Source organism: Bombina bombina, chromosome 8 (assembly GCF_027579735.1).
Source record: "Bombina bombina isolate aBomBom1 chromosome 8, aBomBom1.pri, whole genome shotgun sequence".
NCBI classification, from domain to species: Eukaryota; Metazoa; Chordata; class Amphibia; order Anura; family Bombinatoridae; genus Bombina; species Bombina bombina.
In genome coordinates this window covers 133,379,544-133,393,962 of record NC_069506.1, presented here as the reverse complement: position 1 = coordinate 133,393,962, position 14,419 = coordinate 133,379,544, and the positions used below count along the sequence as shown (strand labels likewise).

The window sequence follows — 14,419 nt, the reverse complement described above, 5'->3', positions numbered from 1 at the left end:
ACATTTACTTTAAACTTTTAATACGAGCGAAAAACCCAACACATGCATAGAGCTGTGATAAACCCCTTTTTGCTCGCATGCAACATTAAGCGAACCTCTCGTAATCTAACCCACAAAGTACAAAGCAATCAATCCAAACACCATAATGTTTTTAATATTTGTTTTTAACATTTTTTCACAGCATTTTGCCCCATCATTTCCTTTTACAAGACTTACATTTTGGCAATCATTTCTGCAGTGGTAAAACATTAATTTGTTCAGAGCAAATGTGATGCAACTTATTAATTTCAATAAGGGACAATAACAGTAAACTGCCACTGTTATTAAGGAAGCACTAAGCAAGAAAAAAATGTCTTATGTTAACCGCTGAATGATGATGGGGATAAAAATTTAAAATGAACGCTTAACAGCTGCTAATAATTAATTATTGGGAACTATGTAAATGTGGCCTACATCATTTTTACATGAGTATTTTTTTTATCAAACTGTTGTCATTTTTTGGAAGAAAGTATAAAAAAAGTATGTAGGTTTCACTATTTTGTGAAGTTGTATTCAATTAAAGGGACATGTTACTCAACATAAATTCTCAGATATCCTTGATGCAACTGGGAGAAACTAAAATGGTTTTTGATGTATAACTGTGCTTTTACCAGTCAGCTACTATTTTTACTTTCATCTGCATGATAAAAAAATATACAAAACTAACCAGCTATTGTATTTTCAGATATTTGCTAAAAGACCTTTTTTTATTATTGGGCTAAAAAGTTCTCAGCAATCACAATCCATTTTCAAGAGACTTTTTGTCCCCTTTTCAAAACCAGAATTGACTTTCCAAATCTGGCACTTCTAGAAAAAGCCACAGATTAGGATTTTAGACATCTTTGTAACTATTTCCAAGACTAGTTGGAATCAGTCTATTATCTTGCACATGTGCAAGGCACTCTGAAATGGTCACATAAAGCATTTTAAAGTTTATTACCATACATGGTATTAATTCATTAAAGCTCTATTCATCACTATTGTATAGGCCTACATTATAGAACTCCTGTTCAAGAGGAGATCCCATTTAGGAGTTCAATAGTGTAGGCACAAGCACTGTAAAACACACTAGGATGTGTTTGGATGAACGAAGCATGAATGAAGGAGAGTCCCTATAAAAATCCAGTTACGAAGGTGCAATATGCAGATAGCATGTTGTAAAGGAACTAGTTCAGATTTTATAGTTTCAGTACAGTTAAAATCCAGTATAAGAAGATATCATAAGTCCATGTAATAGAAACCATAGTCTATGGGGCCCATTTAACAAACTCCATAGGGAGCTTGTGGGCCCGTGTTTCTGGCGAGTCTTCAGACTCGCCAGAAACACAAGTTATGGAGCTGCGGTCTAAAGACCGCTGCTCCATAACCCTGTCCGCCTGCTCTGAGCAGGCGGACAGGAATCGCCAGAAATCCACCCGATTGAGTACGATCGGGTTTATTGACACCCCCTTGCTGGCGGCCAATTGGCCGCGAGTCTGCAGGGGCGGCGTTGCACCAGCAGCTCTTGTGAGCTGCTGGTGCAATGCTGAATACAGAGAGCGTATTGCTCTCTGCATTCAGCGAGGTCTTGCGGACCTGATCCGCAGTGTTGGATCAGGTCCGCAAGACCTTTCTTAAATAGGGGCCTATATCTTATTTTAAGATCACGCAAAACTTGAAACGGTACATTTACAAACAATAAAAATAAATGTAAGAAACAATAGAAACAAAAGTGTTTACAAAGTCCAAAAGAACAGGATTTACTAACTAGCATTCATTATTAACTATCACCACAAGGGTACAAATATAGTAATTGCAGTAAAGAGATCTAATATTTAATTTAAAAAAAAAGAATCAATTAAAAATGGGATAATAAAAATAAAAGAAAATGTAGTGTGTTTCTGTGGGATTTACACAATTTTACTTTATTTATTAACAAATATCCAAAAATGTATATGAACCTTATAAAAAGTAACAGAAGTCAGATAGCACAATATGATAGCTCTGAATATAGATCACTGTGTGATAGAAATGACATTTTTTTAATAATAATCACCAATAGCTTATGCCCTTTTGTTTTTTACTTAAGATCACTAGTTGACAAAATTAATTAATTTATTCACTATTATTATTATTATTATTAACTAAATTAATTTTTCTTTTTTGATTTTATACTTATTTTTATTTGTTATTACATTGAAGGATAAATTATGATTGCCTGCTTTCATTAATTTGGTAACCATTGTACATTTTCATATCAGACTAGAAGTCCCCCTTATATCATATTTGTTATTTCTAATGAAGAACCACCTACTGATTGATCATCATATTATATGCAGTGTTAATTTTGACGGCAAATTTCAATTTAGTCTTAGTTTTAGTCTTTTGACTAAAATGCCATTTTAGTTTTAGTCGTATTTTAGTCATCTGCATTGTTTTAGTCTAGTTTTAGTCGACTGAATCTCCAGTAGATTTTAGTCGACTAAAATCTAAGGGGTTTAGTTAAAGTGTAATGCATTATTTAAGCATTTCTCTATAATTTGCAAACTGATTATATACTCCAGGAGTAAACATAACACCTGTTAATATTTATAGTATTAAGGTTTAAACATGCAATACAGACACAAATTTAGCCATTGTGATATATAACGTCTTTATTAAACTTAAAATTAAATAAAACCAAGTTTCATAAACAAAAAGACGTGCAACTTTAAAATATAAAAAAACAAAACTGTAAACTGTATTGGCTGTATTGAACATATTACCCAGTATAAAAACTTTAACAGTTCTCTGTTAATAATTAAAACAAGAATCAAGTAACTCAACACAGCAAAAAGTTTCTGCAGCTAGCACAGGCACAACATAACTTAAACCATTATTCGTGGGTTATGCTTATTTCTGTAGGAAGAATCAATTGATTGTTCACAGATTTGAAACATTTTCGGCAACGATATTAGCACTGCTCTAGAACTTCCAAACTCATTATATACTCCTGGAGTAAAGGTTTATTAACCTGTTTTTATTTATGGTATTAAGGTTTTAACATGCAATACAAATTTAACAGATTTAACTGTTGTGGTATATAACATGTCTTTATTTTTCTTAAAATTTAATAAAATTAAGTTTCGTAAATTTTACAAAAGAGCAGTAATTGGATATGGATTGATTATAACACCTTGCATAAAATGTTTTTGTCAGCAAATTTTGATTTAGTTTTAGTCATAGTCTTTTGACTAAAATGTCATTTAGTCGTATTTTAGTCATCAGATTTTCTTTAGTTTTATAGTCATTTTAGTCTAGTTTTAGTCGACGAAATTAACACTGATTATATGATGTCTTTATATAACATTACAAGCAAAATAGACCATTTTTTAGCCAATCACAATTTTTTTTAGATGATAGACAGTTCTGTCAACTAACCAGCTAGGAGCTTTCCGTGATGTCATCGGAAAACTCCTCTATTTAAACAGGAGATGATGGTGGTGTTCTAGTAAGAGGCCAAACTTTTGAAAAGAGCGAACCATGTCACTTCCTGTGACGTTACATCAGCTGTTTTACACATTTGGCCCTAATGCGCATGCGTGCCAGCGTCATCACATACCTGGCTGCATACGTCACTGGTAAACTATTTAGAACTGTGAAATTCAGAAACCCTTTCTATAGCGCATGCGTGGGATTTTGTATCACAAATGGGGAGGTTTATGGAAAGCTGTTTATTCGTCTCCTTGGCAATATTCGAAACTCTGCCCCCCCCACTGCAACTACTCCCATTAAATTGAGTCTCCGTGTGTGCATGACAAACAGCCACTCGGCTATCACCACAGCTTCTTCTGTGACATGGTTCACTCTTTTCAAAAGTTCGGCCTCTTACCAGAACAGCGGAAGCTTCATGTTTGATAAAGTTTTTGGGTGAAACATGTCAGGGGAAGTGGGATTCATGGGGTCCTTATTTTAATAGTAGTGTTTTCATGTGGATAGCACACTAGTTCAGCAATTGATAATTTTTGGAAGTTGTGACAGCGGCGATCACGTGGTTAATACTAGAACTTTAACTTTGCTGCCACCATACATATACTAATCATTTAGGTGTTGTTTTCACAGAGGTTATTTCTATCTGTTGTATTATAGCACGCTGTGTTTTTCCGTAGCAGGGAGATTATATGACACCAGCTTATTTAGAATTTAGCATTTTGCTGGATGTTTTGAGCAAACACTTTTATATATGCTATTAGATACACTCATTCTTTCTGAAAAAGTATAAGCAATTATTGGATACAATTGTAACTCTATATGTATTAAAGGTAGCAGAGCTGTATTTCTTCCGGTTTTAATAACATTGCTTTTTTATTTTGGCCACCAACATAGTTACCATGTATTGAAACTGGAATTTAATTTGACCGTAATATAATTAATAGTCTAAGCTGTTGTATATTAGGACAATATTATTATAACAATCAATATTTTTATACATTATTATTATTATTTTATATTTTAATAACATTGGCTTATTTCACTGTTCACTGAGTTCACCCAGCACTAACAGCTATATAAGCTGATATATGTAACCTATACTGAATGCTTAATCCACTGTTGCACTTGAGTCATTACTATCTGTATTTAGTGCTAATATTACATTGTGCCATCTGACTTCTGTTACTTTTATAAGGTTCATATACATTTTTGGATATTTGTGAAAAAATAAAGTAACATTGTATAAATTACACAGAAACACACTCTATTTTAATTTATTTTTATTATTCCATTTTTAATTGGTTTTAAAAAGTTATGTTTTACCGTACTATCTCTCCATAATCATGGAATACAGGTAGCCCTCAGTTTACGCCGGGGTTAGGTTCCAGAAGGAATGGTTGTAAATCGAAACCGTTGTAAATTGAAACCCAGTTTATAATGTAAGTCAATGGGAAGTGAGGGAGTTAGGTTCCAGGCCCCTATCAAAATTATCATAAGTAATACCTAATACACTATTTTTAAAGCTTTTAAATGAAGACTTTAAATGCTAAACAGCATTATAAACCTAATAAAATAAGCACACAACACAGAATATATAATTAAACTAAGTTAAATGAACAAAAACATTTGCTAAACAGCATTATAAACCTAATAAAATAATCACACAACACAGACTTCACTTTCATTTTTCTGCAAACAGTTCTTTCTATGCATTCCAATCTGGACTGATTTATAGACAGGAAGATATTGTTCCTTTGAAATCTGCTTGATTGTTCAGGTCTGGTTAAACTGATTAATTTTAGCTTGCTTGGCTTTGCTGCAACACAAGCGGACAGCTCCACCTACTGGCTATTTTAATAAATGCACTGCTTATCAATGCTTTTCAATAGCAGTCACATGACTGGAAAAAAAGGTTGTTATTCTGAAACGGTGTAAATTGAATCGTTGTAAAACGAGGGCCACCTGTATTAGATCTCTTTACTGCAATTACTATATTTGTACCCTTGTAGTGATAGATAATGAGTGCCAGTTAGCATACCCTGTTCTTTTGAACACCTTTGTTTCTAAAGTTTACTGGTATACAGCACAGCTCCCCAATTATTATTATTATTTTATGTGTGAACAATAGTGTATCACTCTTTAACAAGCAAAAGGGGATTATCAATGGTAGTGCCATTATATCTCCCTTTTTTGTTCAGTGAGAGAAACAATACTTGTCAAATATTAAAAATGGCAATATAGTGATTGAGCAGTCATACCCAGTATATCTATTATGCCAAGATACAAATGGCATTCAGATTCAGATGGTTTAGCAGTGGAGAGGATGGATGCGGATTACAATAGGTTAATCTCACACATTTAAATAAGTATTTCCCTTCCACAGTGAACAAAAGGGTTAATTTAAAAGACCTTTACTGTAACCTTAATAGGTGTGAATGAGCTATTGTATGTCAGTTTTGTGTGACCTCCCAGTTTCTATCACAATAACAGGTACTAAACACAAAAAGGTCTTTTCATGAACTTTAATGTTGAAAGGGTGTTCACGGCTGTAGGCTTTAATGCATGGATGTTTTGCATTTGTATTGTGCTCACTTGAAAAAACATGGGCACAAAGCAAAACAACAAAACAGAAAAAACTTATGAAAAAATGTCTGTTTTTCTTCTTTTTTTTTACATTTGCATATGATAAACATTGAACATATCACCTGACAAATGTAACACATTTTATACAAGTCTGAGTATTATGGGACAGAAAATAACTTAATATTGGTGACTTGATTGGTCTTCTTGAATCAGTTCTATTGTAAAAGTACACAAAGAATAGCTTATGCCTGCAAGCTATTAAAAGGTATATCAAAGAAAACATAGAATATATATATATATATATATATATATATATATATACACACACACAGAGAAGCACACTCACAGGAATGAACAACCAACTCAATACCATTGTTAGCCTGTTCTATGGCGATTTACCACCTGGGTGCAGCTTCTTTTAGCCCAGTAATGTTTTTCACAGAGTAGAACTTTCCTGTAGTATATCAGTCTGATTCCGCCTATTACGGTCAGTCCAGCACTGAAATACCAGGCAATTCCTCTCTGAACAAGCAACACAGCAACCCCAGACAACCGTTTCAGCCTTCATTGGGCCTCGTCAGTGAGGTGTAGCCATATTCCTCTAAGCACACTGAGCAAGGAGTCCATGTCTGGATTCCCCCTTTTTCCCATAGGGAAACTAAATACACACAGAGAGAAGCACACTCAAAAGAATGAACAACCAGCTCAATACCATTGTTAGCCTGTTCTATAGCGATTTACCACCTGGGTGCAGCTTCTTTTAGCCCAGTAATGTGTTTCACAGAGTAGAACTTTCCTGTAGTATATTAGTCTGATCCCGCCTATTACGGTCAGTCCAGCGCTGAGATACCAGGCAATTCCTCTCTGAACAAGGAACACAGCAACCCCAGACAATCGTTTCAGCCTTCATTGGGCCTCATCAGTGAGGTGTAGCCATATTCCTCTAAGCACACTGAGCAAGGAGTCCACGTCTTGAATCCCCTTTTTTCCCATAGGGAAACTAAATACACACAGAGAGAAGCACACTCACTGGAACGAACAACCAGCTCAATACCATTGTTAGCCTGTTCTATGGCGATTTACCACCTGGGTGCAACTTCTTTTAGCCCAGTAATGTTCTTCACAGAGTATAACTTTCCTGTAGTATATCAGTCTGATCCCGCCTATTACGGTCAGTCCAGCGCCAAAATACCAGGCAATTCCTCTCTGAACAAGGAACACAGCAACCCCAGACGATTGTTTCAGCCTTCATTGGGCCTCGTCAGTGAGGTGTAGCCATATTCCTCTAAGCACACTGAGCAATATATATATATATATATATATATATATATATATATATATATATATATATATATATATATATAAAATAAGAGAGAAAGTTGTCACACATTTTATATTGGGTGAAATAATTTTGTAAATGTTTGGAAAAAAAATGTTTTATTAATATGATTATTTTTAATAATGACAAGTGTTTTTATAAAATATTTTTTATAAAAATTAAAATAAATAGTTTTTCTAAGTATAAATGTTGGAGTAAATGAATTTAGGCCTCAATTTCAACCTTTCCAGAATTCTAATTCGACATAGAAAAAAAGGGATTGTACGTTATTTATTATTTTTATTATTATTATTATTATTATTATTATTATTATTTTTCTTTATCAAAAGGATCACAATCTCACCAAGTTAAACACAGCCAATCTTTGTAACAGGCAAAAAATTAAATTGTTTTCTTCTTTCTTTTACTTGAATTGATGACGATTACCTGTTCAGTACCATTTTTAATTTGGTGTAATTACATCTTCATCAAGAAGGGTCATTGCTGTTGGAATAGGCACCACTATCTTGTTTTTCAGGTCTGAGCATGTGCAGTTTAGTGGCTGATATTGTTTATCCTATGTATGTATTCTGGTCACCTGTGGGTGTTGAGCATTTATCAAGTGCCTTTGGCTGTTGAATTCAATTTGTCCATTTTGTTGTTGATATTTAGCTGATTAATTGGTCTTGTTGATTGCAATTCCTATATGGAAAAACTGAGAAAATGTTGTGGATGGCTCCATGTACACAAAGAGAACTACTGTATTATATATATATAAGTTTGTAAAACTGACATATAATTACTCACTTTGGTTATTTAAATTAATATGCTTTATTGGCTATAATACTAAATAATAAAGTATTTTATGGACACAGCCTATTTGTCCTCAGGGCTTGATAAAGGAAATATATCAATGAAACATTCATTTAATTTAACATTGAGCATATTTGTTTTATAGATGGTGGAGTATTGGATTTATCTCTCTTTGAAAACATTGCAATGTGTGGAATATACATTATTTGCTATACACAATGTATTTGTCTTTGAGAAATATTTTGTTTCTGAATGTTGCTGTCTATATTATTTTTTTGTTAAACAGTAACATGAAATACAGCCTTAATTGTCTATCTATTAGAATGTTACCTACAGGGTCTTTAAGAGAACCAGTGGGTTTGAAAACCTAAATAACAAAACAAAATACATCTCACTCTAAACTTTCACAGTCTCAGGGGTATAGAATATACCGTTCTCCAAGGCATCAAATACAGATTAAAGCATCTATATAATGCAATGAGATTTACCTTTTTAAATTAGACTATAAAATCCATAGATACATACACAAGACTAATTTATGTCGTATTTATATTTTTGTTTTTTAGATTATTGTCACTTTTATTTTAATCTTTTATTCTGTATGATATATTAAAAGCAAAGAAGCATTTCCTTTTACTAGTAATTCAATAAAAACAATATGTTGGAATTATGTTGGAAAAGGTTAGTATATATTTTTACTATATAAATACATGTATTAGTTTACATGTCTGTCATGTAAAATAGATGTTTATGGTATAAATATCAGCTACATGCCTACAAGCACATTTATATTTTGCCTTATCAACCTTTAGGTACAGTTAAACTGACAAATGCAGCGCCAATTTGTTTTTCCATATACAGAGCTTTAATCAGTGACCAAAACAATATAAATATGTATTGGAAAGATAGATGAATTTACGCTAAAGCCATGAACACTTACATACAAATATGTGTTGAAACATAGGCCTCTAGTTATCAAAGTCTGGCGGACCTGATCCGACAGTGCGGATCAGGTCCACCAGACTTCGCGTATTGCTCGCCGTATTCAGCATTGCACCAGCAGCTCACAAGAGCTGCTGGTGCAACGCCGCCCCCTGCTGACTCGCAACCAATCGGCCACCAGCAGGGTGGTGTCAATCAACCCGATCGTACTAGATCGGGTTGATTTGCGGCGATGTCTGTCCGCCTGCTCAGGTTATGGAGCAGCGGTCTTTGTGACCGCTGCTTCATAACTGCTGTTTCTGGCGAGCCTGCAGGCTCGCCAGAAACACGGGTATCAAGCTCTATTTGGAGCTTGATACATATGCCCCATTGTCTTCTCTGGGAGTGGTGTCTTTCTTACTGGTTAAATAATGTAATTGTATTGCTAACGGCTATTTAGTGATGATTCTGGGTGATCTGTAGCCTAAAAACAGATCTGTTGCAACAACACAAACGCTAATGGGGACATCTCTGGACAGTACAGATAAAACATAAGCACTTATGATGTACATTTAGATTGGATTGAAACAAATTTGAGACTGTTTAGCTAAATATTTCCTATGTGAATATATTGTAAAATTCCTTTTTAAAGTCATGTAGAAAGTATTGATGGTCACTTTTTAATGTGTAATGTCAGTAAGGTGGTGTCAGAAGTTATTACCTACAGGCTATTGCTAGCCCATGAGCTACAAATGATATCAACAGCAATGCAATAGATATATCACTGGCCTATTAACGTGGTTTAACACTGTGCTTCAAAATTCTGATCAACAGGACACACTAACAAGCCAGATTTTGACAACTACATTAGGTGAGGGCAGGTTAATAACCTTGGTTATTTTGTTAGCAGCATTAGAATTATTTTTCAGTCAAGGGAAATGCCCCTTGTAAATCCATGAATATTTTTATCTTATCTTCTTTAATGTGACCAGTTAGAGAAATACATAAATGATGATCAAACAATCACTGTGTAGCATATTACAATATGTTCTGGCAGTGGAAAAACACATTTGCCAGTTAAAATGCAGGAAAAGAATACAATAATTCGAATTTGTTATATACATAATTAAATATTGTATGGGAAAATACATTCTGAGTTTAATATCTCTTAATTCTTCTCTATTTTATACTTTTTGTTGACACACATCTTTATAAAATACATTTTACCAACTATAGGTCTTTTTCTGATCTTTACATGAGTGTGTATACTGCAATTTAATTTAAACTGTCTTTCAGGTTTCCTGTTAATGTAAATGCTTATCTATAAACATTTTGAATGTAGTTCTACTGTTTTTCCCACAGCCTTTGGCTACAGAAAAGATGTCACTGAAAAATCAAACTTTAAGTTACTTTATTCTGTTAGGATTTTCAGAAGTACACTATATCATTTCATTTCTGATTGCAGTTCTATATGCAATGATTCTTATGGGGAATTTCACCATCTTCAGCATCATTCAAATTGATTTCCATCTTCAGACACCTATGTATTTTTTTCTCAGCTACCTATCTATCTTAGATATCTCTTATTCTTCAGTCACATTTCCTGCAATGCTGTTCAACTCCATAACAGGAAATAGAAGAATATCTTTCCTTAGATGCATGGTACAACTGTATTTTTTCATCTCATTTGGAGGCGCTGAGTGTCTCCTGCTTGCTGCTATGGCTTATGACAGATACGTGGCCATATGTATCCCACTGCAGTATCCTGTCATCATGAACAAAGTCCTGTGTTCCCTTCTAGTTGCAGGATCCTGGATCTGTGGTTTCCTGAATGCTGCAATTCACACAGTGATGACAGCTCAATTGTCCTTCTGTGGCATTAGACATGTCAATCATTTCTTTTGTGATGTGCCACCACTATTAAAAGTCTCTTGCACCGATACCCACACAAATCAGTTATCGCTGTATGTTGTCAATGTTTTCATGGGGATAATTACTTTTACATTTGTAATCATTACTTATGTACATATCATTTCTACAATTCTAAAAATCTGTTCAGCTGTAGGAAGAAGGAAAGCTTTCTCTACTTGTTCTTCACATCTTACTGTGGTTACAGTGTTTTATATCACAGGAAATTTTAACTATATTGGTCCAGCTCCTGGAGAATCTTTTGATATGGAACAATTGTCATCTGTGTTATACAGTATAATGACTCCTATGTTAAACCCTGTAATCTACTGCTTGAGAAACAAAGATGTAAAACAAGCTATAAGAACTGTTGTGGTTGGAAAATGTGTTTCCTTAAACATATGATGCCACATTACAATATTCTTTAGATTTGCTTTATTTTTTTTCTGCTAATAATCCACCATGCTCTTTCACCTCACCAGAAAAGGCAAATAAATATTAAAGGGACATGAAACCCAAAACAATTCTTTCATGATTTAGATAGAGAATACAATTTTAAACAACTTTCTAATTTACTTCTTTTATCTAATTTGTTTCATTCTCTTTGTATCATTTGTTGAAGGAGTAGCAATGCACTACTGGTTTCTAACTAAACATATGGGTGAGCCAATGACAATCTGTATATGTATGCAGCCACCAATCAGCAGCGAGAACCTAGGTTCTTTGCTGCTCCTGAGCTTGCCTAGATAAATCTTTCAGCAAAGGATAACAAGAGAAGGAAGCAAATTAAATAAAAGAAGTACGGTAAATTGGAAAGTTGTTTAAAATTGTATCATCTATCCAAATCATGATAGACAATTTTTGGGTTTCATGTCCCTTTAAGGTACATCACAATTACTATAGCCTAAATGCCAATTAGTTAGAACTGTCACACACAAGCTTTGTGTGGGAGCGTGGTTGATTATTTTCATTATTTTCATAGAAACATTGAGAGAGATGTCTACAGCCGTGATGGACTGCTCATCCTTGATATAGGATTCATTTTGGGGGCTAGGTTAGCGACAGTATACACCATTTTTCATATAACTGCATGTAATAGACACTACTATAAAGAATAATATGCACAGATACTGATATAAAATCCAGTATAAAACCTTTTAAAAACGTACTTATAAGCTACCAGTTTAGCACTGTTGATGAGGTTAGGCTGGGACACCCAATGATAGGTGCTGGAAAGCAGGAAAAGCAGACACTTTGATTCATAATTGGCAGCAATCTGTTTCAAATAAAAGACCATATATTTTACAGGGAGTTTATGCCTGAAGAAATGGCAGAGTTTATTGCCGAGAAATGCGTTGCAAACTACAGGGACATATTCATGTACTCCTGTCAGCACATTGTTAGTGTTACATTGTTTTTATAATTATTTGTTTTTAACAAATAAATGTTTTTATACTAAACACTACTGGTGCTGAGTATTTGAAAGATTGCTGCTATTTGGACAGTTGGAGATACCGGGAGTCAGCCAGCTGATAGGCTGAGAGATATCAGCACGCTCCTATTAGCACAAGAGAGTGCTATCACTAAATGCGAGTACCCCTTTTTCATCGTATCCAGATATTGCGACTATTATGATCGATACACACATGGACCCCTCTTTGTTTTTTGGTATATTGCAGTGACTTATGATTGCATATAAGAAGATGTCTGACGTGACATTAACATCTTGCGAGCTGGAACTGCACTCGCTACTGTTGAACTGAACAATTATAGAGTTATTGGTGGATCAGTAACTCCTCATACACTGATAATATTGTATTACTTTGTTCTCCATTTTGTTTTATATTCCATTTTTTGCATTTTATCATCCTCTTAACTTTGGAATATTAATAGTGCCCCCTATTATATAGTGTTTATGTTATTAAATAATAAATAATGCTATACATTGTTACTAAAACACTACCAGATAGGCTATATTATTATTATTATTATTATTATTATTATTATTATTATACTTTATTTATGGAGCGCCAAAATATTCCGCAGCGCTGTCCATGGATACAGTTCATTTAAATAAAACAATAATATAAAACTTTTGACAGGACAAAATTTACATACACATACAGGAGGAATTGAGGGCCCTGTTCCCGTGGGAACTTAAATGGATCATCTACAAAACATTTATTCAAAGAAAAATCTAGTGTACAATGTTCCTTTTAAATTAGGTTCTCACTATGGGCCTGATGATCTAAAGCTGAGATCATCTAAAATGATCCAACACAAGATGCTAAAAAGCAGATTTTGCTATACTTCCCAAAGGGAAATTCCCTGCATTTCTGTATGTGAAGGATATAATTATTTTGTAACATTTACACTTTGTATTTCATATTACTTTAGACTTTTTTTCCGCTTGCGTGCAAACTTCGCTAGAAGTAAGCTTTAAACGTGGGTGGGTTAGTGCATGTAATACAAGCTGAAAGTAAAAAGTTTGTGCACGAGCGAAACCCGATATGCGCTAATTTCAGGACTTCGTATATTGTGACCGTGTTCACTTCTTCCCATAGACTTCAATTATGTGTGTGCTGTTAAAAAAAAAACACATAGGTAGTTATGCATATTTTATATTCCAATTTTCTTCACATAGAAGAAAATGTTCTTTTTATTTTTAAATATATATTTCTAAATAAATCTGAAGATTTTATATATCCATAGTTACCTATATATCTATAAGAATATGTACAGGTATAGAAAATATAGAAATATCTATTTAGAAACACAAACAACATTTACTTCTATGTGAAAAACATTGGAAAGTAAAATATTTACAGTAAAAACACAGTAAAACAGTAAAAAATATTAAATTGCTTACAAATGATTTTTCGTGTTTAAATGTATTTGAGTGGAAAGAGCTCTAAAGAGTATATATACTGTATGTATACACATGTGTATATATGTGTTTATATGTGTACTGTATATATGTATGTATATACATATATACACTTATAAACACATAAATACACATGTATATACACATGTACATAGATATCTACACATATACACACACACAAAATGTTCTTACTATTTATATTAAATATTTTTTTTATCAGAATGTGTATATATAAGTGTAATTGTTTATTTTAATGTACTTATCTTGTGCTTGGTAAACATTTTTTTAAATCCTTACACTTTACTCTAGGTTTTCAGGTGCGATAATCTGTTGAGCACAAATTTGGTAAAATATAGGGCTCACAGATTGTAAATTTACGTGGTGAATACCTGGTTTATTTTAAAAATACGTATATTTATGATTTAATGTGAGTTTCGCTATACATCAGATAATTATTTGTTAATAAAACGTAGGTGCTTTAATGTGTAGATTTAGCAAAC

At 33.5% G+C, this 14,419-nt stretch overlaps 1 protein-coding gene across 1 annotated transcript; it reads left to right on the top strand.

The window, feature by feature from the left end:
* The first annotated feature begins 10,504 nt into the window (after positions 1–10,504).
* Positions 10,505–11,437, top strand: LOC128638877 (olfactory receptor 5V1-like). Its single transcript, XM_053691005.1, has one exon. The coding sequence runs from the start codon at positions 10,505–10,507 to the stop codon at positions 11,435–11,437; it is 933 nt and encodes a 310-aa protein (XP_053546980.1).
* The last annotated feature ends 2,982 nt before the right edge of the window (positions 11,438–14,419 follow it).